At 44.5% G+C, this 25,054-nt stretch overlaps 2 protein-coding genes across 3 annotated transcripts; one reads left to right on the top strand and one right to left on the bottom strand.

Moving 5' to 3' along the window:
• Window positions 1–446: 446 nt before the first annotated feature.
• On the bottom strand, window positions 447–9,993 carry LOC119648993 (enhancer of mRNA-decapping protein 3). 2 transcript variants are annotated; one of them, XM_038050923.1, is made up of 9 exons: window positions 9,904–9,993; window positions 9,480–9,843; window positions 9,194–9,388; window positions 8,632–9,034; window positions 8,125–8,245; window positions 7,834–8,059; window positions 7,624–7,775; window positions 1,294–1,378; window positions 447–1,230 (listed from the first exon to the last, which is right to left on the bottom strand). In XM_038050923.1, exons 2-9 carry the CDS (start codon window positions 9,644–9,646, stop codon window positions 1,008–1,010), a joined length of 1,572 nt encoding a protein of 523 aa, XP_037906851.1. In that variant the 5' UTR covers window positions 9,647–9,843; window positions 9,904–9,993; the 3' UTR covers window positions 447–1,007. The 2 variants fall into 2 exon arrangements, with proteins under 2 accessions (XP_037906851.1, XP_037906852.1); XM_038050924.1 differs by lacking the exon at window positions 9,904–9,993 and having other exon boundaries at window positions 8,647–9,034; window positions 9,480–9,897.
• An 8,296-nt stretch (window positions 9,994–18,289) lies between these two features.
• On the top strand, window positions 18,290–19,366 carry LOC119648994. Its single transcript, XM_038050925.1, has 2 exons — window positions 18,290–18,978; window positions 19,198–19,366. The coding sequence occupies exons 1-2, from the start codon at window positions 18,492–18,494 to the stop codon at window positions 19,299–19,301; spliced, it is 591 nt and encodes a 196-aa protein (XP_037906853.1). The 5' UTR covers window positions 18,290–18,491; the 3' UTR covers window positions 19,302–19,366.
• The last annotated feature ends 5,688 nt before the right edge of the window (window positions 19,367–25,054 follow it).

Below are 25,054 nucleotides of genomic sequence, written 5' to 3'. Positions count from 1 at the left end.
ACGAAACAAAGCCATTAAGCTGGCTGTTGAGTCGAGGCCGGACATATTTGTGGAGTTGTTTCAAACATGTTCGGTGGATGGGATCTTTCCTAAGATATGGAAATGCCAAAGCTAGTGTTGTTGCTTAAAGCTGGCAAATCCCCTCCATCGACACCATCAAACTGGTGACTGGCTTGGCTGAAAATGCAATGTATGGGAACGGTAGTACTAGCAAGTATTGCGGAATGTGCAAAATGCATTCAACTGGGCCGAAAGGAAACGACTGCTTGTTTCAGAATGGAATACCACATCATCGTTTCAAAACAGAATCGATCCGATCGACCCGTTTCCTATTCTAATCGGCAAGTAAAACACGCCACAAGAAAGGAATCATGAAGCAGGTGGAAACTATGGAACTCTCACCTTCCCTTTTTAACCACAATTTCTTTGAAATAAAACGCAACAGATTATCTTCCTCAATACATATTACAATGATGATCTTTATTTCTATAAACTGTGTCTCCATTATTTTTCCAAATGTTATTTTTTTTTATTAAATTCGTAAGTTATGAGAGTCTTTGACGTACATAAAATTTTGTCTTTTGTGAGTTTAATTCGCCAATGTCATCAAACAGAGGTCGAAATTCACACCAATATGCTAACAACGAAGAACTTGTTCGATACTACATTGAAATAGAAGCCTCTGCTCCGACATGAACAAATTTCCGCCATTGCATTTTACTTTCATAAAAACTTTATACAGTCAAAAAGACCTGAACTGCACATTTAAAAGGAAAATCTCTGTATTGTGAATTTTAGCTAAGAGAGAAGATATTGTAAACAAATATTATAATGACTTGTTATCCTGTCTACGTATATAAGCGTGTTCTATTTCACTTCGTTTTAATCGTATCTGTTTTTTCTTTTTCTGTTTTCTTTAAAAAATCTTTACCAAATATAATGGTTGCATTTTAAAATAAAAAAATATGAAATATGTGAGGTTTTCTTCTATATTTTTAAAATGATTTTCAGTCCTTCATATGAATTGGTATAACGAACTTGTGCCCAAAAGGACTTTTGTACGTGATTCCCGAGTCTTGGAAAAACTTGTCGGGTATGCCTAGATTACATAAGTAGAGTTTACCACATGATGATGATGTATTATTCAGTGGCAGTATGGGAAGAATGGAACATTTTATTTGTACATCGGGAATGCCATTTGGCCGTGGATCTATCGCTAGAACGGAGGACCTGGAATCAGGAGAATTTGTCAGCTATCTCTATGGTGTACCCAATTTACTTTTGAAAACTCACCGGTTCTCGATAATCCACTTCTTAACTAATGTCGGCAAGACATCAGAAGTTAGAGAAAGTATCACGAGATCAGATGATGGCAATTCTGAAAAAGGAAAGAAAAAAAAAACAACATTTAAATATGTATCTAAAATCTTATATTTCTATTTACACGCTGAGAGTGGTTCAGCTAATGTCTTCTAAATGAATCAAAAAGTTCTTCCTTTATTGGGGTACAAAATCAAAATCAGTCCAGCATTGCTGGACGGACGGACGGTCATGAGAGATTTCGGTATCCCGACGAAATTGATAAGACTGACTAGATTGCCTCTGGCCAATGTGCGAGGCCAGATAAAAGCATCAGGATCACTCTCGAGACCACTCGACATCAACAACGATCTAAGACAAGTGGATGCCCTCAATGAAGGCATGACAAAATATATGACGCCAATGTCAGCACCAAAAACTAACCAACCAACAAGATTAATCGCACTGGCCAAACGGGAAGAACTCAGATAGACTATAGCTTTGAGACCATTGATAATTTCTCCTATCTAGGGTAGAATATCACAACCGATAACAGCTAGGACGATAAAATCCGCCCACGGTTGTTGGCAGCCAATAGAGCCTACTTCAGCTTGCAAAAAGTGTTCCGCTCGAAACGTCTCACCATAGGGTCAAAGCTCTTACTGTACAAGACAATAATTTTGCCAATCCTCATGTATTCCTCGGAAACTTGGGTTCGTAGCAAGAAAAATTGCGACCTCTTGGCCGTGTTCGAGAGAAGAAACTTTTGAATAATTTTTGACCCTCTTCATGAGGATGGACGATTCCGTAACCTACATAACGACGAAATCTATGAGCGATACCTTGTTTATATACATGGTTGTCATCAAACTAGCACGAAACAGTCTCAACTCAACCTTGGTGTTGAGATAGCTGCACTTCTAGATTTTTATGCGTTGGGCAATTTCCAGATCGGTGCCACCGTCGGTAGAAACCACGCTTCCTAGATTTATAAATTGATCGATGCTTTCGATGCTCTGCCCAGAAGCAGATAGGGAGAGTGCGATGACCCGTCAAACTGAGAACCTTGATTTTATTGGTGTTTATCTTCAGTCCAATTCTGCTTACTCTCCCTCCAAATCCAGAGCCATTTTGCCAACGTCCATGACCCAGTGAGAGAGAAAACAGATGTCATCAGCGTAATCGAGGTGTTTGAGAAAAAATGTCATAGTCGCTCTGATAATAGCTATTAGTTTCTGTGCAAGGCACTCGAGATACAATCCCTGTTCACGCTATCGAAAACTTTCTGGAAATAGCTGAAGAGCAGGTGGAATCTTGGAATCTTGACGATCATTCCCTTCTTCCACTCTCTTGAAAAGGTCTCGAATTTTCAAGATTTTCGTAAGAGTGAAAGTAGCAGATCAGCAGTAACTGCAGATGCAGCGATAAATAACTCAGCGGCGAGACAGTCAAGCCCAGCGGGTTTATCCCATTTTGATGGTCCAAATGATTTCTCTTCTACTTGAAAGAACAGTCGGCAGGCTACGGTGACTACGGGAACATCAACGGATGTGATACGATTAAGAGCCGTGCTCAAATGTTCTTTCCACCTTCACAATTGGTTGTCGTCGCAGATGAGAAGTCGACCATTGACGTCCTTCCCAAGACCATCGAAAGATTTGCGACCACATGCAAGCTCTTTCGTCATGCAGTATACATTTTTGAAATCATTGCGAACTGCGGAATCTTCTGTTTCCCTGACCAGCATAAAAGGAAATTCTTTTTTGTCACGGCGTACACTATGCTGAACTTCTCGGGATTTCGCTCGGTATCGGAGTTCGAACGCGTCACGCCCGCCATCGCTCACAGCGATCAGTAGAGCCTTCAAACCCTTCTGTTCATCGATCCGCTTCCACGAGTCCGCAGTTAACACAACATCCTATGACGCCCCTTTGAAACGTGGTCGACGACCTGAATAGCACCAGACACAAGAGCATTTTTGATGGCAGCCCAATGCTTATGGATATTCTCATGTGGGCTCCTCAGTATATCTGCCGTCCGGTCAGCGATCGATATTGAAGTTAAAGGGTCGCAGCAAAAGTGATCGATTTGTGTTTGCTCGTACGTTGTCGGCCAGTTGAAACCTAAACTAACTATGGCAGGCTCTGTGAACAAACAATGCCACCAATAATGAGGCAGTGTAAGTTTCAAAAATCCCCAAAGCTCCCACCGTTACCGTTGCGGTCGCCACCGAGACCGTTTTTCTTCATCACATATCCGAGCAAAGTGTTGTCAAATCTCACCTTAGCACTCAGATCACCCATCACGGTCGAAATGTCACCTTTAGGAAGCCTGCCCCGAACTGCGTTTAATTACTTGTCGAAAGCATCCTTCTCCACTAAATTGGAAGTCTCCGCTGGTGCGTAGCATTACACTATTGTGACACTCCCTAATCTGGACCGAAATCTTACAGATAGAAAGTCTCTCAGAAACCAGGTCCCAGGTTAAGAGAGCGCGTCTTGCGGTAGAAGTCAGAAGCAACCCGACATAGGATTCGCGTCTGCTACCTCTTGGCTTTCCAGAGTATAAAAGTATATTCCTATTATTGTGAAAAAGTACTCTCCAGAGTCCTACCATCTTACATCACTTAGACCCAGAATTTGCAGTTTATATCACTGGAATTCCCGCTCAAGTTGGAGAAAGCGAGCATTCAAAGGATCCTCGCTATCGTTGTCGAGGAGCGTGTGTACATTCCAGAAACCAATCATAGTCCATTTTCGATAGCCAAAGGTCGTAGCCGTAAGCTCAGTCCCTGTCTGAGGCGTTGTTGACGTTTCGGTAGCAAACAAATTTCTATCCCTTTTAGTCGCCTCTTACGACACGCAAGGAAGACTTTCGAGTATTTTCTTAAGCCCCAATTCACAAGACTAATTTCATTTCTGCTAAAAGGACTGGAAAGTTTAGTAGATCGGTTCATAAGGGATCACTGATTCACTGTAGGCAACATGCCTACCAGAAAGGAAAACCCATGAAGGCGATGTCCGATAAAGAATACGCCTTAGGCATCTTCATGGACATCGAAGGCACTTTCATTTATACCGCGACGATTTGTGCCGCGGCAATTGAGTGGAATGATATAGGAGTACTGCCTATTGAAGTGAATTAGTAGGATACATTGAAAGATTTTTCCAATATTGGAAAGAAGAGAGATAGGCCTCATATCCTTGAGACCGACAGAGGACCTCATCTTAGGGATAGGTATTAGGAGAACTGATTTCCAGGACACATGGAAGTATCGGTTATTCAGGCAATTATTGAAGAGGATGGTGAGACGTTCACTGATGGTGGGCGCACACTTCCGTAGGGTGAAGTTGAAGATACCATCGTTTGACTGGATGATTGCAAGTTCAACTTCTTCTTGGGAGGTAAAGAAGGAGGTGAACGAGTCGGTTCTGACTATATCAGCCGGGCGGCTCTGCGACAAGGGGCAAAGGTAAGGCCCTTCCAAGCTCAAATTTTTATCATTGACAGTAGTGGCGACCACCGAGTTTCATATGGGTTCCGCGGGCGATTTGGCTTTGAATGAGTGGCTGAAGTAGTCTACGCAGGCAGATATTTTTCCCCACGGGAGCGGAACTGGAAGTTTCCTATTTTTACAGGGAGTAGTTGACGTTGAGAGAAAATCGATTAACTATTGAGGTTGGAAGGATTTAAGAAGTTTCTTGTATGATGTATTCAGTTCGTACCTATCAGAGAGACGGTAGTCAGCGTTACATGTGTTCCGTAGCCGGTGAATTAATCGTTTCCTGCGCTGCAGTAGTTCGTTTCTTTCGGGGACTAAGAGGAGGGTTGAGGGGGAAAGGTAGCCGTATCTGTAGTAGCCAAAATCTTCGACAGGAGCATGTTTGTCAATTGTGGTTTTGAAGGCAGAGTTGAATTTCCAGATGTAAGTGGCTAGCTCTTCATTGGAGTGAATGCAAGTCCAGGAGAGGACCCCGCGCACTGGATAAGTCGTATTGAAAATCGTCCCAGTTTGTCAGATTGAAGGATCTGCATTTATGCCGATGTTGGAGGGAGAGAAGAATTTGCTGTAAATGCATAGAGAGGCTGAGGCTATCATGGTCAAAGTGAGGTGCCAATCAGGAGTAACTAGTGACGTATGCTGAGAGATTGGACGAGATTATAAAGCCGTATAGGATACCCTCGAAGAAAGAATGATGATGTCCGCGCAAAGGAATGAGCCAGACTAGAACCAATCAAAGAGAACTTTGCTGTTTTCAATCGCCCCTACATGCCTGGCGCTCAGGTCGCCGCCAAGGAGGAAAGTGTCGAAAATGGTCACAATTTCCCCAAGTTCGGACAGAATGGGACAATTGTATCGCCCGGGAAGTAGAGAGAGCCGATTAGGACTCGAAGGACACCTCCGCCCCTATCAGGTAGTCTGATCACTGTTAACAGGCAGTTTGATGCAAGTGCAACCGATGGGATGGTATTTTCTCTTAGCCCCGATCTAACTAGGATGGCTGTGCCTCTGCCCGCGTCTTCACGGAAAGTAATGCAACCGGGAACATGTAGATTTAGGTTGGGGGCTTCTTCTAGTCGTGTTTCTAAGGACGGGGATTAAGAACGGAGTTGGCAATTAAAGCACTGAGTGACATCTCCTTTTCTGGGTTTATCCCAGCTGATCCGCTTGTGTAGTAGGGCATTTTGTTTGGAGGCTATGATGGCGTCAGCCTCCGAATTGAGGGTCACGCGAAAGAGGCTTAGGTTGGTGTCGTTGGCCGTGACTACAGGATGGAGAGCCTTGATACGCGGATCGGCGTAGCCTGTGTTAATTCCTTCATCTCCGTTGCCACGTCTTCAGAAATGTATTCATGAGGGGAGATTCCTTTGAGAATGAAGGTTGCCTTCCTCTCCGCCTTCAGGATGAAGGAATGACCTTATAATTTGGGGATCTTGATTAAATAGAGAAATTTCTTGTGGATATTGGGATAATTGAGCCTGTCGGCCGGCAGATTGGTAATCTCATATTTATCTGTTTTGTCAATGTTCTTGATAACAAGGCCCAATGCACGAATTCGAAGATCCAGAACGTGCCTGCGTCGCTTCGGACGATGTTTCGCTTGAAAACGGACTCATCTAACGCAAATTGGAATTCGTCTTGAAGTCCTTGGATGTAATTGATAGAGGAATTTACTTCATCGTTCCGAGCGTTAGGCTGGCCCCCAGGAGGGAAGCTCTGGTCGTCGTCGATGATTATAGGAGGGCAGTCTTCTTTAATAAGCCGAATGAAGGAGTTGTATGGCCATGTTAGAATTGCGCAGCCCATGGGCGACGATGGTGTAAGCTGGTACGGCGTCCTTTGCACGCTGCGATTTAGTGTCCCCCGTATAAGTGTGGATTCCGTACTCCCGGCGCGAGGCTTTGTTCCGACTTCATTTTGTTATTGAGGACGCACGTGGACTAAATCTTTATTTGATACTGTTTTACCGTTAAACCAGCGACACAACTGAATAACGATATTAGAAAATTTGGCAACAACCCAAAAGCCCGATCCAAGCCCAGGCAAGACCAATCGGCAGAACGAACCATTCGCTCAGGCGAACACAAGCAACGCCTTACTTTCATCGTAACACAGGATTATTAGCACTAAACAACGACATATCAAGCCAGTTGGCGTGGAGTTGTCATCAAGTGCTATTGAAACTTGGCCGACTGAACGAAACATTTCGGATGTGGTTGCCAAAGCACTCAAATGCCGCTGGTAATGGGAAAGCTGACAGACTGACTCGGCAAAGTTCTAGTTCCACAATGTTGGGGCCAGAACCATCTTTTAGATTCGGCTATCCACTGTCAATTCCACTCTGAAGTGGGAAATTGCAAAGATTCACGCCGCCCAAAGATGAAATTTTGAACTTTTGCTAGCAGGCGAAAATTTGTGTGAAGGAACTCGGGATCGCTGAAGGGGCGTTTTTGTTGTCCCTTAATAAGTGGGATACGAAAGCTCTAGTAGAGCTTTTAATGGGACACTGCTCTTTAAAACACCGCATGGAAAAAGGAGTGCTAGTCTCGGCAGCCAATGTGAAGAGGAAGAGACGGGGCCCTTAACTTCGTATGCAACTGTCCGGTCTCCTCAGACACCTTCGTAAGGTTTTCTTCGACGAAAAGTGTGCACATCCTGTCTCTAGAGAATGTTTTCAGATTCGCGAAAGCCCGTGAATGCCGAAGGCGAGAAACCGTTGAATAGGTGAAAATAAGCCTAAACAAAGACCTGATTGCTTGGGGCCGCGGTCCCCTCCACCAAACTAAACTAAAACTAAGCAAACTAAAAAAAATACCACTTACCGTTCAAGGATGAAACGATTCTATTTCCAGTTGCCTTAAATAACTTTAACTCTATACAATTTTGATCAATGTCCTCTTCTTTAATATAAAGAATCACTTTGAGGCCATGCGATGCTAATTGTCTACCGGTGGCAGCAGCTACTTCACAAGCCCTGGAAAGACATTTTCGAACTGTTTATTTCGCTTCTGACATTTGCAACTCAGGCTTACTTGGCATTATCAGATTTCTTATCACATATTATAACTATTCTAGGCCATTGGTGCTCATTGTTGGGATTCAATCGCCTCGCTCCACCTAAGAGAAGAATAGCCAGATCGCTTGTACCGCGCGCTAGCATATCACATTGTCGCTCGCTGGTAAGACCATTACGTTCAGCTAAAAGTTGAATTTGAGATCGCTGTAAATATGGAATTGCAGGGATTATGAGACCCTCATCTGTCCAGGAAATAAATAGATGTTAAAGTGACTGCAAGCATCCACCAGAGTAATATTTAATGTACCAGTAACAAATTCATGAGTGCTTTGGTATCCACTCTCGATCTGACGATATTGCATCGGCGTTGTGGCGATGACGTTCTCGTCGTGCCGATATTTCTGTTGTGACGGCAAAGTTTGCCTTACCTGGAACGACTCAATATGTAATTCGTATTCGCAACACAAATACAGAATATCTCCAACAGCAAACAGTAGACGGAATTGCAGGGACAAAGAGACGAATTAACAACCGGAACTATGTGCACCGAGTGCTCTTGTAACGAAAACGATTCTTCTTGTCACGGTGCTTCAAGTGAATACCGCCCTCTCCTTCGGCACAAGGAAATAAGGACGATATGTAACTATAGCAAACGAGCGCATAGATATTACGTTACGTCTCGCTCCTTAGGAGTCGCTACGTAACGTAACACTCCCCTTTCAAGAAGGAACAAACCACAAGTAACAGCACGAGTCCCAACGAAACAAACAGAATAACATTTTTACGCCTTGTGCAACTTCTCTACTTTGCGTACCTTTTTCCGACTTACCAAGTCAGGCTTTTGGCCTGCTTCGATAGCATCGTAGACCGCCTGCTTATCGAACAACTTCAAGTTGCCCTCAAAATCAAAGTCTTCCCCCATTATGGGATCGTCCACGGGCGTACCGAAAGTATGATTTTTGTTGTTCCTCCTCGATTTCTTGCGGTCCTGTTGCCTGAATGGTGTGTTTGTCGGCGCCGATCTAGCTGAATTAACAATATCGATCGGTTTACTTGAACTGCGCCCGTTGTCTTGTTGATACGGGGCCGCTTGCACTAGTTTCGATTCAACCGTCGACGGAAGCATGCCGAAAAACTTGGCCACATTCACATTCGAAGGCGACTTGCTCATGTGCATTTGCTTGCCATTAGCGTTTTTGTTGTCAGCTGTCGGCGAACTGAAACGAGCAGAAGTTTGAATCAAATTGTATTCCATTCTGTATAGGGGGACTACAGCCTTCGTTAAGACCAATATTTGGACTTCCTTGGCAGAGAGATCGTGGACTGGCCAAGGCAGGCATCCTTGATATTCTTTCTACAAATGGAGAACCACTTACCGTCGCTGAACGCCATTCATTTTCATGTTGGACATCTTATACGTAAGCGCGCTTTCCCGCGAAGTCGAAGGAGCTGACGAGGCAGCCCCAAAATTTGGCTGCTTCACCGGCGTCGGGTTGTTTATCAGCGATGTCCCGACATTATTCTGTGCGTTATGATATGGAATTAAGTCTATCTTCATTATGTCTCCGATCCTGTAGAAAGAAACGGAAAGGTAGACATTAGCAACCCCGCAATTGGCGCCCATGAATTTGCGGCGCAATAGATTTTGGGTGGCGCTCTAACCTCAAAGTAACTTCGGCATCTTGTTTCTTCAAAGGGACTCCGTTGCGGAATGCACGGACAATGGTCAGTTGATCGCTGCTCAGGTCCTTGATGGTGCCCTGAAAAACGCCAAGGTGTTCCGTGCAATGAATCGAAACGGCTTTGCCAACCCACGAAGCCTCTTCCATAGTTACAGCGTGTCAAAAGGAAAATATGTGACAGGGCAGCGGACGCAAATCACAGGTGAAAACGGCACAATATCACTTTGTCTCGCGGCGGGTTTTAGCTTTTTCCGGGTTCTACGTGCGTCTAAGCTTACTACGGAAGTCGGAATCACATTTGCAACCGTTTCGCACAACACTTTCGATAGTTTCTGGTGGTTTTGCTTAAAAATTAAAATGGGCTTACACACGAACAATTGACACAATTCTTATTGTACACTTACTTGCTTTCTTCTTGATTGGGTGATGACAGCACGCAGTGGTAGCGGTAGTTTCTTAGCGAACGAATGGGAGAGGCGCTAGGTAACGGTACGTGCGGCTGAATTTGAATTTGGCGGACAATGCTATGTATGTATATAAAGCTCCGTAATAAAAAATTAAAGTTTGTTACACTGTGTTGTCCATTCTATATCGTAATTTCTGATTATTATTTTCTACTACATATTTCCAGGTGAGCTCAACGAATTGCAGTAATTGATAACTTTCTGTTGTGAAGCAATTAGAAGCGCTTCAGGTATGAGTATTTGTATATTTGAGTGAATATTTGTCCCCTTTGTACATAACTCGCAATGTTTTTGTATGTATTATGTCAGACTGTTCACTTTACCATGAACCTGGCTTTGCAAGTCTTCGATTGCAATTTGAAATTTGTACAAGAGCAAAAACTTTAGCGTATTAAGAATTTGTTAGTAATAGTACGGTTTCCACCAAATTTGACAACATCATGCTTTATATTACAATTTATATTGGTGCAGGATTTTATGATTTTAGAATAAACTTGGCGGCCTGATCTGATTACGCTTCAGGTGGAAGTTGCATAATTCGGCAAGTTCTCACATAACCTGCTCGCAGTGGCCGCTAGAAACTGATGAGGATCTGTTTGCCTGCTGGTCATGTGTTAAGGCCATCAAAGTCCTGGGGGTTGAAAGTGAGTACCTGCCCTGTAGGCATAATCCCACGGTCCTCTTAGCACACGGATTGATTTAGGGACCACAAACAGAGCCCCGCCATGACTGGCACAACGGTATTGGTTTATACTGAGTGCAGGCTCAGCATTCATACCAGTGGATGCGAGGCCTATCCAACACCAATGCCGCAACTAAGGGGTACGGCACCCGAATTGTACAGTGCGACTCCACGCTTGAGCTCCGAGGAGTTCTGGCCGCGATCTAGGCATATCCACAGCTACCATGAAACTCCCACTAGGGGGCCAACCGCAAATAACCGGGCCGAGAACACATCCTCCAGGAATTCTCCTGGAGCATATGCTCTCAGAGGACCATCCCGGTTCCCATGGTACCAGATAACCTCCGGTGAGGCTTCGTGGCAGAGCCACTTCAGATGATACCCTTGCAGACTCGGGTCTGATCGCCCTCCTTGAGTACGTGGGAATGTGTTGAGGGCAGTGAAGCCCATGGAGTTTTACGTAGGCACCTCTCGTGAGATTTAATCCTAAGGTCCTCTTAAGACACGGATTGGTTTTGTGACCTCAGTCAGAGCCCCGCTGAGACAAGCAACAACGGTACCAGTCTATACCAAGTGCATGGCTTAGCATTCATACTGGTGGATGCAAGAATTACCTAAATCTCTACCAAACTATGGAGTATGACACCCGTGTTGATACGCAACACCACGTCGAGGCCCGAAGGTCTCTTCTCGCTTGAGCATAACCACAACCACCATGAAACTCCCACTAGGAGGCCAACCGCAAACAACGAAGTTGCACTCACATACAACGGGAGTTCACCCGAAGTATGAGAGTCCAGGGGCTATCCCGGTACCCATGGTACCAGTATACCCTTGGTGAGGTTTCGTGACCAATTTGCCACTTCAGATGAGTCCCCATGCAGACTCGGATCTGATCGCCCTGATTAGGCCTTTGGAGCATTCGCCTACTGCATCACGGCCGGCAAACCAAAGTGAGTACAGCGTCTCCCGGTGCCACCACTATGGAGGTTCTCCTCGGTCACTTGGTTTTGGTTTGGCCGATAGGGTTGCCGCCCCATCTTCCTCACCGTCACCTCAGAGAACCTGTGTTAAGGGCAGTGAAGTCCTCGGTGTTTAACGTAGCTACCTGTCTTGAGACTTAATCCTACGGCCCTCTTCAGGCACGGATTGATTTTATGACCACAATCAGAGCTCCGTTAGACAAGCAGAACGGTATCAGCCTATGTCAAGTGCATGGCTTGGCATTCATACTGGTGGGTGCAAGCATCACCTAAATCTCTACCGAACTATGGAGTACGGCACCCGTGTTGATACGCAACACCACGTCGAGGCCCGAAGGTCTCTTCTCGCTTGAGCACAACCACAGCCCCCATGAAACTCCCACAAGGGGGCCAACCGCAACCAACCGAGCTGTATTCAGATACGACAGGAAACCTCTGTTCCCATGGTACCAGTATATCCCTGGTAAGGTTTCGTGACCGAAGCCACTTCAGATGAGTCCCCGTGCAGACTCGGGTCTGATCGCCCTTGCTAGGCCTTGGAGCATTCGCCTACTGCATCACGGCCGGCAATCCAATGCGATACAGCGGTTCCCGGTGCCACCACGTGGACGTTCTCCTCGGCCACTTGGTTTTGGTTCAGCCGACAGGGTTGCCGCCCCGTCTTCCTCCCCGCCACCTCAGAGCACCCTGTGTTAAGGGCAAGTGGATCTGATGGGGGGACGAGCGGAAACAACAGGACAGTTATTGTCCTCCCTGCAGTGAAGAATTCGGTAATAGAACCCCAAGCCAAGGTGGAACAGCATACCCCGAGGGCTTCATGGGCAATTCGGAGTTTGGTCTATAGTATGCGAACACTGAATACATTGGGCACATAGTTGGAAACGAGACCCGCACTCTGGTAGCCTGGCTAGCCAGGGTGGACATTCTTCCCGGACTACTCGTGGAACCAAGTCATGGAGTCTCCTCCTCGGCCACCTTGCCGTGGTGGGGGAGCTTGTGGTATTTTACTACTACAAAGAGAGCGTCCAAAAACACATGAAGATGGAAACAAAGGATTGTAACTCTCCAAGTGGTAAGAAGTCACAGACTTCGGACCCGCTATGGTAGACAGGTTCTCAACTTCAGTGGAAAACCTACACCCGGTGTCTACGGCACGGTCAGCCAAAAAGGATAATACAGCAACACATACAGCCTGGGAGGGTATCAAGCTCAAAGTTATCCCCAACGACGAGATTTCTAGGATGGATAAGGACATGTTCACCCAATCCCTGCGCGCTCGAAACCCCAGAATTCCCATGGACGGGTTAGTAATAGACGAGGAGGAACCCAGACGAACAGCCAACCCTTTCTGCTCCGTATAAACGGAGAGTGACTGGAGGCAAAGGTAAAAGTCAAAGTATTTCGCTCTGCAAAACCGGGCAAAGACCTGGATCCAATCGACACCGCCAATGAGCTGTTGGAGGAGATGAGGATCGATGCACGGTACGACGGGGACTGACGAACCCCCCACGCATCGGTAATTACTTAATTAATTCGTATCCTATATATTACCCAACCAACTCTGATTTTCCCACTGTTAAGAAGCTTTCTCGCGTATTGCTCCGCATTTTCCTCCACAACGAGTTTTTGACCTTGAGAGTTTGCAGAGGTGATATCGATTCGGACATTTATTACCTCCTGATATTGGCACTTGATGGTCTCTTCTACTTCGTTCTTTTCTGTGAGGCAGTCAAGGTCTCGGATTTCCAGAGAGCACATGGGTTCTAGCCTGGAAACCAAAGCTTTCTCTTCCAATAACCCCTTGATTGCTTCACAGAACGTATCTTTATCTGTTGTCCTTAGATCTAATTCAATGAGGACTCTACCACATTTCGTTTTCCGAATGAAAGATATTTCCGTTCCGTTATCTTCGGGTTTGATTCTAAAAGGGGTTTCGCTAAGGACGCAAAGGCTTTGCCTTCCGTCGACTTAATAAGCAGAGCTGGCGGTCTAGTCTTCCTTCGTCTCCCCACCTTTTCTTCTGGTGCTCCATCCTTCGTGACCACCTTAATTTTAGGCAGAGGTTTTTTCTGATGGTGCGCCATGTTGTTGCCTCTTGTCCCTCTTCGCTATCTTCTTTTGAGCCCTGGGGAGTACCTGAGTGATGTCTCCTTTAGATACCCCTTTTTACTTTTGTTTTTTCTCAGTTCGCTTTGCAGCGGGCTGTATGCATCACTCCATCGACGTCGACAAGGTTGTCGACGGCTGCGGGGACTCCCAGTATGTTCCGGCGTGTATCGATTATTTGCTGTTCGCTCTTCACCGAGAAACTTTCTCAAGGCTACTACCTAGGATGCAGATATTATGCCTGTTAGAGGGTCGGAACTACTTGTTCGGTCACCCCGGGGACGCCGTTCCTCGTATCGTAAGCGACCCATTAAAAATTGCTGACGACTCCTGAGGGTACATATTATAAGCAGCTATTACAGCTGCATCCACCATATTAAAACAATATGTTAACGGTCATCTTAAAGATTTTCGTCGACAAGTGATAAGTTTTTATTAACTTATTGAGAACATCAACACCAGACTTTGTCGAATTATAATATAGGATTCTTTGGGGCTTGGGGGTATCGTGGGTGTCATTTACCGTAGCATCGTGTGCTAGCCAAAACGACCAAGCAAAGGGGGAGAAAGTACCCCTCCAAATGGTCGACTTAATTCAAGACTCTTTCAATTCGAAGACAAAAATTTGCTCAATTTCGGTCGGTTTAGGCTAGAACTACTAGCCGGGATTCCCTTTGAATGTAATTTGGACTCATAACATGTTTGCGGATTAATATGGATTAATATAAGGGGTTGAACAGTATCTGGGAACCGCTGCTCCTCAGAGGTGAGGCATCGTCTAATGACTTGCCCCGACCCTGGACGGAACCGTGTGAGGTGACTTGGTTTAGGTTCTTGCATTTCAATGTTATTTCCTGGTTACGAGTTCTTTCTGAACTTGTTGACGTTGCGTCTTCTCTACTTTACTGGGAAAACAGTTCGTTCGTCGGACTGTCCAAATTCTTCATGGTTCCAGCGATGATCTTAAGTACCTAAAGGAACCGCTCTTATTATTTTATGATAACTTTTTCTTTAAATAAATCTGGTCTAGACCTAAATTCTCCTCCTTGATTTCTTACAGTATTATTTATACAATATATATGGTCACCATTTATCCTTTAGTGGGATTTAGCGCATCAACCTATTGTTCGCGGTTACCTGAAATGCACTTCAGCTCCCTCTATTACTTCCTCAGATGACTGCTCCTCTACTGTTCTGCGCCAAGTGGTCTTGGGGCGATCCACCCGTAGGGAGAATAGATTCCACTGTATGGCGGAGCCAGTAATGCAACTGTCGATGTTGGTGTTAAGATGAATGCATTTATAGATATTGGACAAGGCAGCGGAAGCGGATCTATGGTTGTTAATGAACCGACAACATTCAGTTCGGTGCATCATCGGCAGAAACCACGATTCCTAGATACATAAATTGATCGATGCCTTCAATGTTCTGCCCATAAATGTTGATAGCGGGAGAACGATGACTTGTCAGACTAGGAACCTTGGTTTTATCTTCAGTCCGACACCACTTGCCTCTCTATCCAAATCCAGAGTACATCGTCCATTGAACTCCTCCTCGTTTCTGGATAACAAAAAGAAATAATATCAGTGACAAGATGCAACCCTGTGTCCGGATAGCTCAGTGGTCAGAGCACTAGGCTGTCATACGGAAGGTCGCGGTTCAAATCTCACTGGTGGCAGTGGAATTTGCATCGTGATTTAACGTCGGATACCAGTCGACTCAGCTGTGAATGAGTACCTGAGTCAAATCAGGGTAATAATCTCGGGCGAGTGCAATGCTGACCACATTGTCTCCTAGTGCACCGTTACGGTCTTGAATGAAGTGCTCTAACACACTTCAAGGCCCTGATCCAATATGGATTGTTGCGCCAACGATTATTATTATTAAGATGCAACCCTGTTGGATTCTCTTTTGGACCTCAAAATTGTCCGAGATTTTACCTCGTTCCAGCACGTGAAATTTCGCGCCATCATATGTTGCTCTGATAATTGTTGTTAGTTTTTCTGGAATCGAAAGCTTTCTCGAAATCGATGAAGAGAAGGTGAAGCCTAGATCTAAACTCCTCCGTGTTCCAAAATGATTCGTAGGATGTTGATGTGGTGACTGCATGGGATCTGAAGCGGAAGCCAGCCTCCTCTCTGCAGATCAGGCTTCCAAGATGTTCGTTGATGCGTTCCAGGATTAGCTTAGCTATTATCTTTGCAACGGCAGAAAACATAGAGTTACTCCTTCAATTGTCACACTTAAAACGGGTGTCCTTCTTCGGAATCTTAACCACCATCCCCTTCTTCCACTCTCTGGGAAAAGTCTCGAATTCTCAAGATTTCCATACGAGTGGAAGTGCTAGATCTGAAGGTGCAGCGATAAACAGCTCTGCGGGAAAATCGCCAAGCGGGGGTTTTATTCCGTTTGAGTGCATTAATGGCTGAAATGATCTCTCTTCTGTTTGGAGGTATAGTTCTTATCCGCGTGTTATGATAACTAACCGGATGTGATAGGTTAAGAACCATGGTGAAGTGTTCTTTCCACCTCTCTGCTCATAATCGTGAGTGAGCAGTTGACCGGTATTTGAGTTCGAGCGCGTGACGCCAGGCACCACTCGCAACTCCGTTTCAAGGCTTCCCTCCGAGGCATGTCCGTCGATCTGCGTAGCACCGAGAAAAGAGCGGTGCATATGGCCAAGGCTCATTGATATTCTCAGGCAGTTTACTCAGTGTGTATGCCGTCCGATCCTGCTGTCGAGCGACAATTTGGGGGAGGAGGTCTTCAATCCTGCGAAAAGTGGCGGATACAACATGCAAGCGAATGTAACCGATCATCAGATGGTGATCCGTTTCAAGACCCACTCAGTGCCTCTCTTATTACATACATCCAGGAGACAACTTCTAAGTCTACTGCTAATCGCGAAGTGGTCGATCTTGTACGGTGTCGATGTGTTGAAACCCAACTGACCTTACGGCAGACTCAATGCTTGAACAATGTGTCACGAATGACGAGGCGGTGGTAGTTGCAGAAATCTCTCACCATTATCGTTACGGTCGTCAATACCGTGCTTCTCCATTACATGTTTGAGGTGTTGATGGTGAAGGTGTTTTCTAAGCCCACCTTGGCATGCAGATCACCCATCACGATCACAATGACCCCTTTATGAAGCCGCCCGTGAACTATGTTCAATTGCTTGTAGAGAGCATCCTTTGCCACTATATCTAAAATCCCCGTTGGTGTATAGCACTGTGATGCTCCTTAACCTCGACCGGAATTTTGCAGTTGGAAGTCTGTCAAAAACTGGCTCCCAAGTCAAGAGAGCGCGCCTTCCGGTAGCTGTCAGAAACAACCCGACACCAGACTTGCATTTACAATCACTTGGCTTTCCAAAATGCAAAAGCTCACTGCTATTAGTGCAAGAGGGAGAGTAGTACTCTCCAGAGTTCCATCATCTCACTTTCCTTAGGCCCAGAATGTCCAGCTTATTTCGTTAGAATTCTCGCTTCAGTTGGAGAAAACGAGCGTTCTGAGGACCATCGCTATCGTTGTTAAGGAGCGTGCGCACATTCGATTCGTTTTTGATAACCGAGGGTCTTCGGTGTGAGGTCAGTCCCAATCCGAGGCATTGTTGACGTTTCATTTCAACATTTGCATGTTGTTAGCCTACAAATTTCGATTCCTTGCAGTCGCCTTTTATGACAAGCCTCGAGGACGTTGAGTGTATTCTTAAGGCCCAACCTGCAGGACGTTCCCCGATGGGCGCAACGATATATTTATGGCGAATATTCTCATTTCGGGCATGATCACATTGGGGGGGATGGGACTAAGTCACAATAACATATTCGTATCAATTATCTCAAGGCGGCGTTTGTTATCTTTACTGGTCGTCAGCACTCGGAATTGGCTCAGCGACCGATCAACGATGGGGTATATTTTGGATTTGAGACGTTCATTGATCCCACGGGGATAAATGACGCTAGTTGTGGTAACGCTGAACGTTGGATGTCACTTCTACCATAAGAAGAATGAAGAGAAGTGGTGACGCTTTTTGTAAAACACCAAAAGAGATAGAAGCGATTATGATATGCTTGCGATATTGTGAGTTCTAATCGTTAGATCACTGTAGAGGATGTTGTCACAGCTTATACCTGGTGAGTTTGTGTGGTACGCGATCAAACGCTTTTTCTAGATAAAAGAATGCAATGTAAAAAGCGCGATACCTTTCTTGGCATTTCTTTATGAGTACTTCAGTAAAATTTGAGGAATAAAAATGCTCATAGTTTACCATTATGACCTTGAATGAAATCCTGCACCATCAGGAGCGTATTTGGCTTGAGCTTCCCTCGTTTTTGTTTGTCATTTTAAATAATCAAGAATTAATTTTTATCGATTTATTCCATCTGTTTTATGAAAATATATAAATCCAAGATTGACTGGTGTTTTTTCCAGACTATAGACTATCTCGCATTTTCTGACAAAAACCCATAACTTTTTTTCTTTTTCCAAGCAAGTGTAAAAAATCTTAGGGAACACGGCTATCCAGCCCTAATAACACCGGTTACCTGACAATTAAATTGATTGTAGATACCTAATGTAGACCTATCAAATATGTAATATTTTCTAAATATACTTGTAGTTAGATTTAATTTTATAGGTTAGCTAAATTCTTAGTTTAAGTAAAAAAGTCTATAATAAGCGAGGAACTGTTGGGTCTCTTCAAAATCTGGCGAGCGATCTAATATAATTTACCGTTTCAACTACAAAGGGTTGCTATGAACGCCTGCAAGAATATCAGGAAGAAAGAAAAGCGAAAAGCTAAATCAAAATTGAAATCAAAGAGGTCTTCATACGTTCCTTGTCGTTGCAAAAAACCTTCAAAGAAGAAACGACGCCGCAACCTAAGGATCCATGGAACAAATCGTGGTCCTTCTCTCGGACCAAATCCGTACCTCAATTACTTCCGCCAATTTTACGCTCAGCGGGGCGGTAAAGTTGTAGAAGCGGCCAAGGAAGCCGGAGGTAACTGGCGTACAATGGGACCTGAGGAACGAGAGAAATATCGGACTACACAGAAAAAGAAAGTTCATCGCGGCTATTATAGCCGAATAAAAAAATTGAATAAGATTTTCCGACTTTTAACGCCGAAAAGTAAATCTGCCACAGTGAAAAGGGAGCAACTTGTCCGCGTAAGGAAGATTTTAGAAAGGTGGACGAGGCATGTCTATTCGGAAATTTCGTCCGCTTTCAATGACAATGAAGGTAACGAATCTAGTGTTATGGAGGCAAATGGCAATTAAACAAGACAACATATTTGAATCTATTTTCTTGTAAATTAAGTAGATATGATATTAATAAAGTTTTGTTTTGTTGTTGTCGCTTAAATTTTTATTTTCCAATGAGACAAAATATCGGAGGTTATATAACTAGGCCTTAGCTCGGAAATAAACACATTTTGTAAACATATCGTATCTATTGCAGGGAACGTTAATGAAAGTAAGGAAAGAGAGAAAAATGGAACGGAGGAATTCATGTGGAAAGCTACCGATGGCAACTACAAAGACTTCCCGCGAAGAAATTGGTGAAGAACTACTACTTTTATGAAATTAAGATACATTTTGTGATGTACATTAAAAATATTCAATACGTCCATTTTATTATCTTGCACTCCATATGTGGTTAAACAAATTTGGCGTCTCCCCTGCATAGTCGACTGAAATTATTGCCAAGGTGCCTGAGCGGAGGATGTAGAAAGAAGTAAAATGTTCATTCGAAGCTCCATCTTTTAAATGTTTGCTGAGGAGTTAGCTCATATTTAGGACTCGTCATATATCAAAATTAAAGTTCATCGTCGTGTTTTGTTGACTTTGTCGTCGTCTGGTTTAGATCGTGGCTTTGAATTTTGACTGGGTTAGTGGAAGTTTAGAGGATAGTCATGCCGTCACCCCATTGCTGATCTGGGAGGGACTTAGGTCTGCGATTTCGACCAGATTCCTCAGAAAACGTAGGGTCTCCATCGTCAGTCCCTTGAGAATACGAATTATCGGGGTTCTACTGTATCAAAAATTGTGTTTCATGCAAATAGGAGAAATCCTTCTCCTTGAGGTGGAGCTCTGCTGATGCGATTGTGGCATTCACACAGCTCCTCTTCAGGATATTATTATCTTATTTATTTAATCTAGTCAAAGTTTACCACAAGTGAAAAGAAAAAAGAAGAATCTATTCACAACCAGAGTTCCCTTCTTTAGTGTTCATAAATACGGAATTAGTTGCCCTTCCTCTGTGTTTATTCATAAAACGGATTCCCGAACTACGGTGTTCGTTTGAATTAAACAAATTGAGGTCAAAAAAAGTGCTGGCTACCAGATCAACATATAAAAAGGTCGCCGAGGGTGTACTCTCGGAAAGCTATGCAGTTTTCAATAATTTTTAGTTGAAATATCATTACTCGTGTGCAGCATTGTATAAGTGATAAGTCTACACAATCGGGACATGATAAACATCTATGACGAACCAGGATCATGAGCCACGAGATCGAGAGTCTTGAATGCACTGATTGTCTTAGATGCCCTTTAGATACTTTGCAATCTGCTGGTATAGTGCTGGTGTAAGCCGCTACTGCAGGCTCCTGCAGAAAACGGAGAAATTAAATATATCATTGTTTGAGACACTCCCAGAAATAACGTACTCCTTGCGTTTGTCGTCAGTGTCATACATTTCTCTCCTCCAGGGTCACTACTACGCAATATTTGCTAATACTATCTTTTCCGTAAATTGCATTTTATGCAAAGGCGGTAACCAAACTTATGGACTCAAGAGTTGATCGACTGCGCGATGGTTGGGCTAGTTAAGCGCTGATGCTCAACTATTAATCTCGTTGATTCAGCTTTGAATCCGGGTCGTCATGGATGCTTGTATTTGTCTTTGTGCTTGTCTCAAAGTTGTACGCTTATCACTTGCACAGCATTAAGTGCAATTGTAAGGGAACTGAAGCATAGTCTCATTGAAAACAAATTTGAGGAAGAAAAAAAAAAGGTATTGCGTGACTTAGAAAGATACACAGTGCCACCAGCTAGGAGCATTCTGTTGAAGATTGCCTGCTCCAAAACTTTCGTCATTGTGTAAGATACATATGGAGCAACAAGAAACTCCGCCATGCTATTAACATAGTATGCTGGTCCCAAGCCCAGGTGAAGGAGGAGGGTTTGAGGCAACGTACTCTGTACTATCCTCAGTAAAACAAAAATAAAATGCTGAGATCAGGGAAAGAGATAAATAGAGTATAGTTGGAGTTATTCTACTATGCTAAATCCTACCTGATCTCTCTTGGTGACAGGCCCCGCGACAGGTCGACCAAGAAAATGCATAGAATGTCGTTACAAATATGATGATCGGATTAAGTCACAGGCCTTGGAGAAATGCTCGGGTGTCCACCTCAGTCGACGCGGCAGGACGGGCCCCGGTCCTGTCGAGAAATGGGCAAGGGTTCTTGACGCATGGACGGCGTCAGGACGTAAGCAAGTTAGTCCGCACACAACGAACAAAACAAATACGTGTCTGCACGCTAAATGTTGGTACCCTAACTGGAAAGACCGAAGAACTCGCAAGAGCCCTTCGGAAAAGGTGCATTGACATCTGCGCTCTGCAAGAAACCCGATGGTCTGGTTCCAAAAGCTGACATTGAACGCGAACGTGGTAAAAATGGCTACAAACTTCTCTATTTTGGTAACCCACACACTCAATATGGTGTTGGCATTGCCATCTCAGAGGGTTTCCGTGATGCCATTAAAGAAGTCGAACGATTTGATGATCGGCTGATGAAGCTCACCATTATATCAGCTGATCGCACTATTCACTTCTTCACCGCGTATGCACCACAGACAGGCCGACCAGATGCCGAGAAAGATGCCTTCTGGCAACTTCTCGATGAAAAGGCTTGTCACGTGCCTGCTGACGATTACATAATCATTGCCGGCGACCTTAATGGTCATGTGGGTGAAAAGACAGACGGTAACAGGTGCCATGGGGGGAAGGGGTTGGGAGCGCGCAATGAAGGTGGCGAGCGTATAATCGATTTTGCGGACACCCATGACCTTGTACTTTTGAATACATGGTTCATCATCAAAGATGAGACAACTTCCCACATTTTATAGTGGGAACAATAAAACGCAAATCGACTATATTCTCATAAGACGTCAACATTTTACCACTGTCACTGATTGCAAAGTCGTTCCCTATGAGACCATCGCACCTCAGCATCGGCCGTTGATTGCTGTCCTGCGAATTAAGCCACCGATAAAACGGCGTGAGGAACGCACTGGCCCGCCGCGCATTAAATGGTGGCGATTTGGTGAGAAGAATGAAGAAACGGTCTCACTCATACGATTGCCAACCATTACGAATGTGGAAGAATCATGGAACCAAATGAAAGACACGATCCACAAAGCGGCCTCTGCAACCCTCGGGGTCACCAAGCCGGGTAAGCGGTACATCAACCGAGATACTTGGCTTTGGAATGATGATGTTGAAATGAAGGTCCGTGAAAAGAAACGCCTCTATCACAAATTTCTCGACGATAAAACGCCTGCTAATTGGCAAATTTATAAGAATGCCAACCGGGAAGCAAAGAAAGCGGTCGCTGTCACCCGAGCGAACCATTTCAAAAATCTTTACGATAAACTGGACACTCGGGATGGCGAGAGAGATCTGTATCGACTTGCTAAAAGCCGTGATGAACGCACACAGGATATCGAACACTTCTGTTGTGTTAATGACAAGAACGGTACTTTGCTTACCAACCGTCGAGCCGCAACGGATAGATGGCGAGAATACTTCGAGCAGATTTCAACTGAAGAATTTGCTCATCCTCCACTTCCACAATCATTGCCGACATTTGGAGCAGTTCCACCAGTCAGCGCAACTGAAGTCGAGGAGGCAATAAAACAAATGAAATCGGGGAAAGCAACAGGACCTGACGACATCGCATCTGAGCTCTGGAAAGCGAAGGGCTGGGACCCAACACTGTGGCTTAGTGAATTCTTTAACCGGGTTATTCAGGAAGGAAGAACACCATCTGACTGGCAAGAAAGTACCACTGTTCCAATATGGAAAAAGGAAGGTAGCCCAGCAGAATGTTCAAATTACCGTCCGATCCGGTTACTTTCCCATACCATGAAGATTTTTGAACGCATTCTTGACAACCGTATTCACGAAATCGTTGAAATAACCGTGAATCAAGCCGGATTTGTCAAGAACTGCGGAACTACTGATGCAATACACGCTGCGCGGTTACTCATGGAGAAACACCGTGAGAAGCATCGCCCTCTTTACATTGCCTTTCTGGATCTAGAGAAAGCGTTTGACCGTGTACCACACGAACTCATCTGGTATGCTTTACGACAACACTTCGTGCCAGAAGAACTCGTGCGCTGGGTTCAATTGCTCTACCACGATCCGAAAAGTAAAGTTCGAAGTATGGCGGGTGTATCAAAACCGCTTCGTGTCTCTGTTGGAGTTCATCAAGGAAGTGCCCTCTCACCACTCCTCTTTGTGCTTGTTATGGACACCGTCACACGGGATATCCAACGTCCAGCGCCCTACACACTGCTTTATGCAGATGATGTTTTCCTAGCATCTGATAGCAAAAATGATCTCGAGCAACTTGTTCAAAAATGGAATGATCGCCTCATGCAACACGGTCTCAGATTGAATTTAAACAAAACTGAATTTTTGACGACCGATCCCCATGAAACAGGCACAATCACTGTCAGCGGCAGTGATCTGCCCAGAACTGAGCGATTTAAATACCTCGGGTCAACGCTATCAGCCAATGGAGAGCTGCGTTATGAAATTGCTTCACGCATTAACGCAACCTGGATGAAGTGGCGTTCCACAACTGGTGTCCTTTGTGATCGACGCAATGTCGTCCGTCCAGTCGCTCTCTATGGTTCTGAGTGTTGGCCGACCATAAAAGACAATGAACGGCGTCTCGCGGTAATGGAGACGAAGATGCTACGTTGGACTAGTGGCGTCACACGTTTAGATCACATCCGAAATGAGGATATCCGCGATCGTTATGGGGTTGCACCGATCGTGGAAAAGTTGCGAGAGAGGCGTCTTCGATGGTATGGTCACGCAATTCGTGCAAACGAGAATTCACTTGCAAAGATTGGTCTGAACATCGAAGTCGATGGTAAACGACCAAAAGGCAGACCTAAGCAACGGTGGCTTGATACGCTGGATGGGGATTTGAAAGCCTCGAGATTGCACCCAGATCAGGCATTCGATAGAACCAAATGGCGAAGCCGATCACGACGAGCCGACCCCACTTGTGAACGGGACAAAGGCTGAAGAAAAAGAAGAAGAAGAAGACATATGGAGCAACAAGAGAATGCGGAGTATGCCCATCAGCCTTAGATAACACTATCAACTTCTGCTGCTTCCATGATTTGGGAAATATATCCTCGGGCATGCACGATTCGACTAACTAAGCGGACATGTTTGGTCTAGGCTTTACCATGAGCTTAATGGTCTCATTCTCTTTATGTCCCATCCAGAGATCTCTGAAAGCCTTCAGTGCTCTCTCTTGTTTGTGGAGTAGTCACGGGATATATGTAAATGGTATTTAAGCCGTCCCATACAATTTTATTGGCACTCCCCAACGAGTCTGCCTGTGAGCAGAGTTCCTTAAAGCATTCCCTTTTGTTCTGCTGTATAGCCACCTTCGGGGGGTTCCTGCGCGGTTTCTTGCAAGCATCTCTTTTGAAAGGGTATTCTATTGTCACAATTGTTTTTCGATTTTTGTCTTTTATATATTTTTGTTAGATAATATGATCAAAAATAATTGTGTGAAATACTATGCTAATATCTACTTTCAGTTTGTTTGTATAAGTATTTTTCGGAGGGCTTGTGAGACGATGCCCATACATTAAAAGTTAATAACAAAAGATTTTTCTCAAAAAATGTTTTTTTGGTGCAAAGAGAAAAATCTATTGAACCGATTTATTCCAGTTTTTTATAAACTTACGGTATAATTAACGACACAAAAATATTCAATTTTGGAAATTTGGGTGCAAAACGTCAAAAATCTAGTGTGCTATGTTGAAAAATTTGCCAAATTGGCAAAACTCGTATGGCCAAATTTAGCCAAATTACACAGCTGCGTGTAATAGGCTTTAACCAAAACTAAAGAAATGGGCAATTTTTTCACTGGTAGCTTCGAAAGCCCACTACCCTGGGCGATTTGCTGCTTTTGCGTTCTAACGCTGCAATACCTGGACCCTGAAGTCAAGATTTAATTTTTGTTATTTTTTCGAACAAATTGTAAGGACTCAATCAA

This window comes from Hermetia illucens, chromosome 2, assembly GCF_905115235.1.
Source record: "Hermetia illucens chromosome 2, iHerIll2.2.curated.20191125, whole genome shotgun sequence".
Classification (NCBI taxonomy): domain Eukaryota; kingdom Metazoa; phylum Arthropoda; class Insecta; order Diptera; family Stratiomyidae; genus Hermetia; species Hermetia illucens.
Note: the sequence above shows the minus strand (reverse complement) of the source record. Positions and strands in the feature narration are given on the sequence as shown.

Coding starts and splice junctions, on each gene's coding strand:
- LOC119648993 (XM_038050923.1), bottom strand. CDS start 9,646: ATGGAAGAGGCTTCGTGGGTTGGCAAAGCCGTTTCGATTCATTGCACG. Junction 9,035..9,193: donor ATGAATGGCGTTCAGCGACG/GTAAGTGGTTCT, acceptor TGCTCGTTTCAG/TTCGCCGACAGCTGACAACA. Junction 8,246..8,631: donor ACTTGGTAAGTCGGAAAAAG/GTACGCAAAGTA, acceptor GAGTCGTTCCAG/GTAAGGCAAACTTTGCCGTC.
- LOC119648994 (XM_038050925.1), top strand. CDS start 18,492: ATGAACGCCTGCAAGAATATCAGGAAGAAAGAAAAGCGAAAAGCTAAA. Junction 18,979..19,197: donor CGCTTTCAATGACAATGAAG/GTAACGAATCTA, acceptor TATCTATTGCAG/GGAACGTTAATGAAAGTAAG.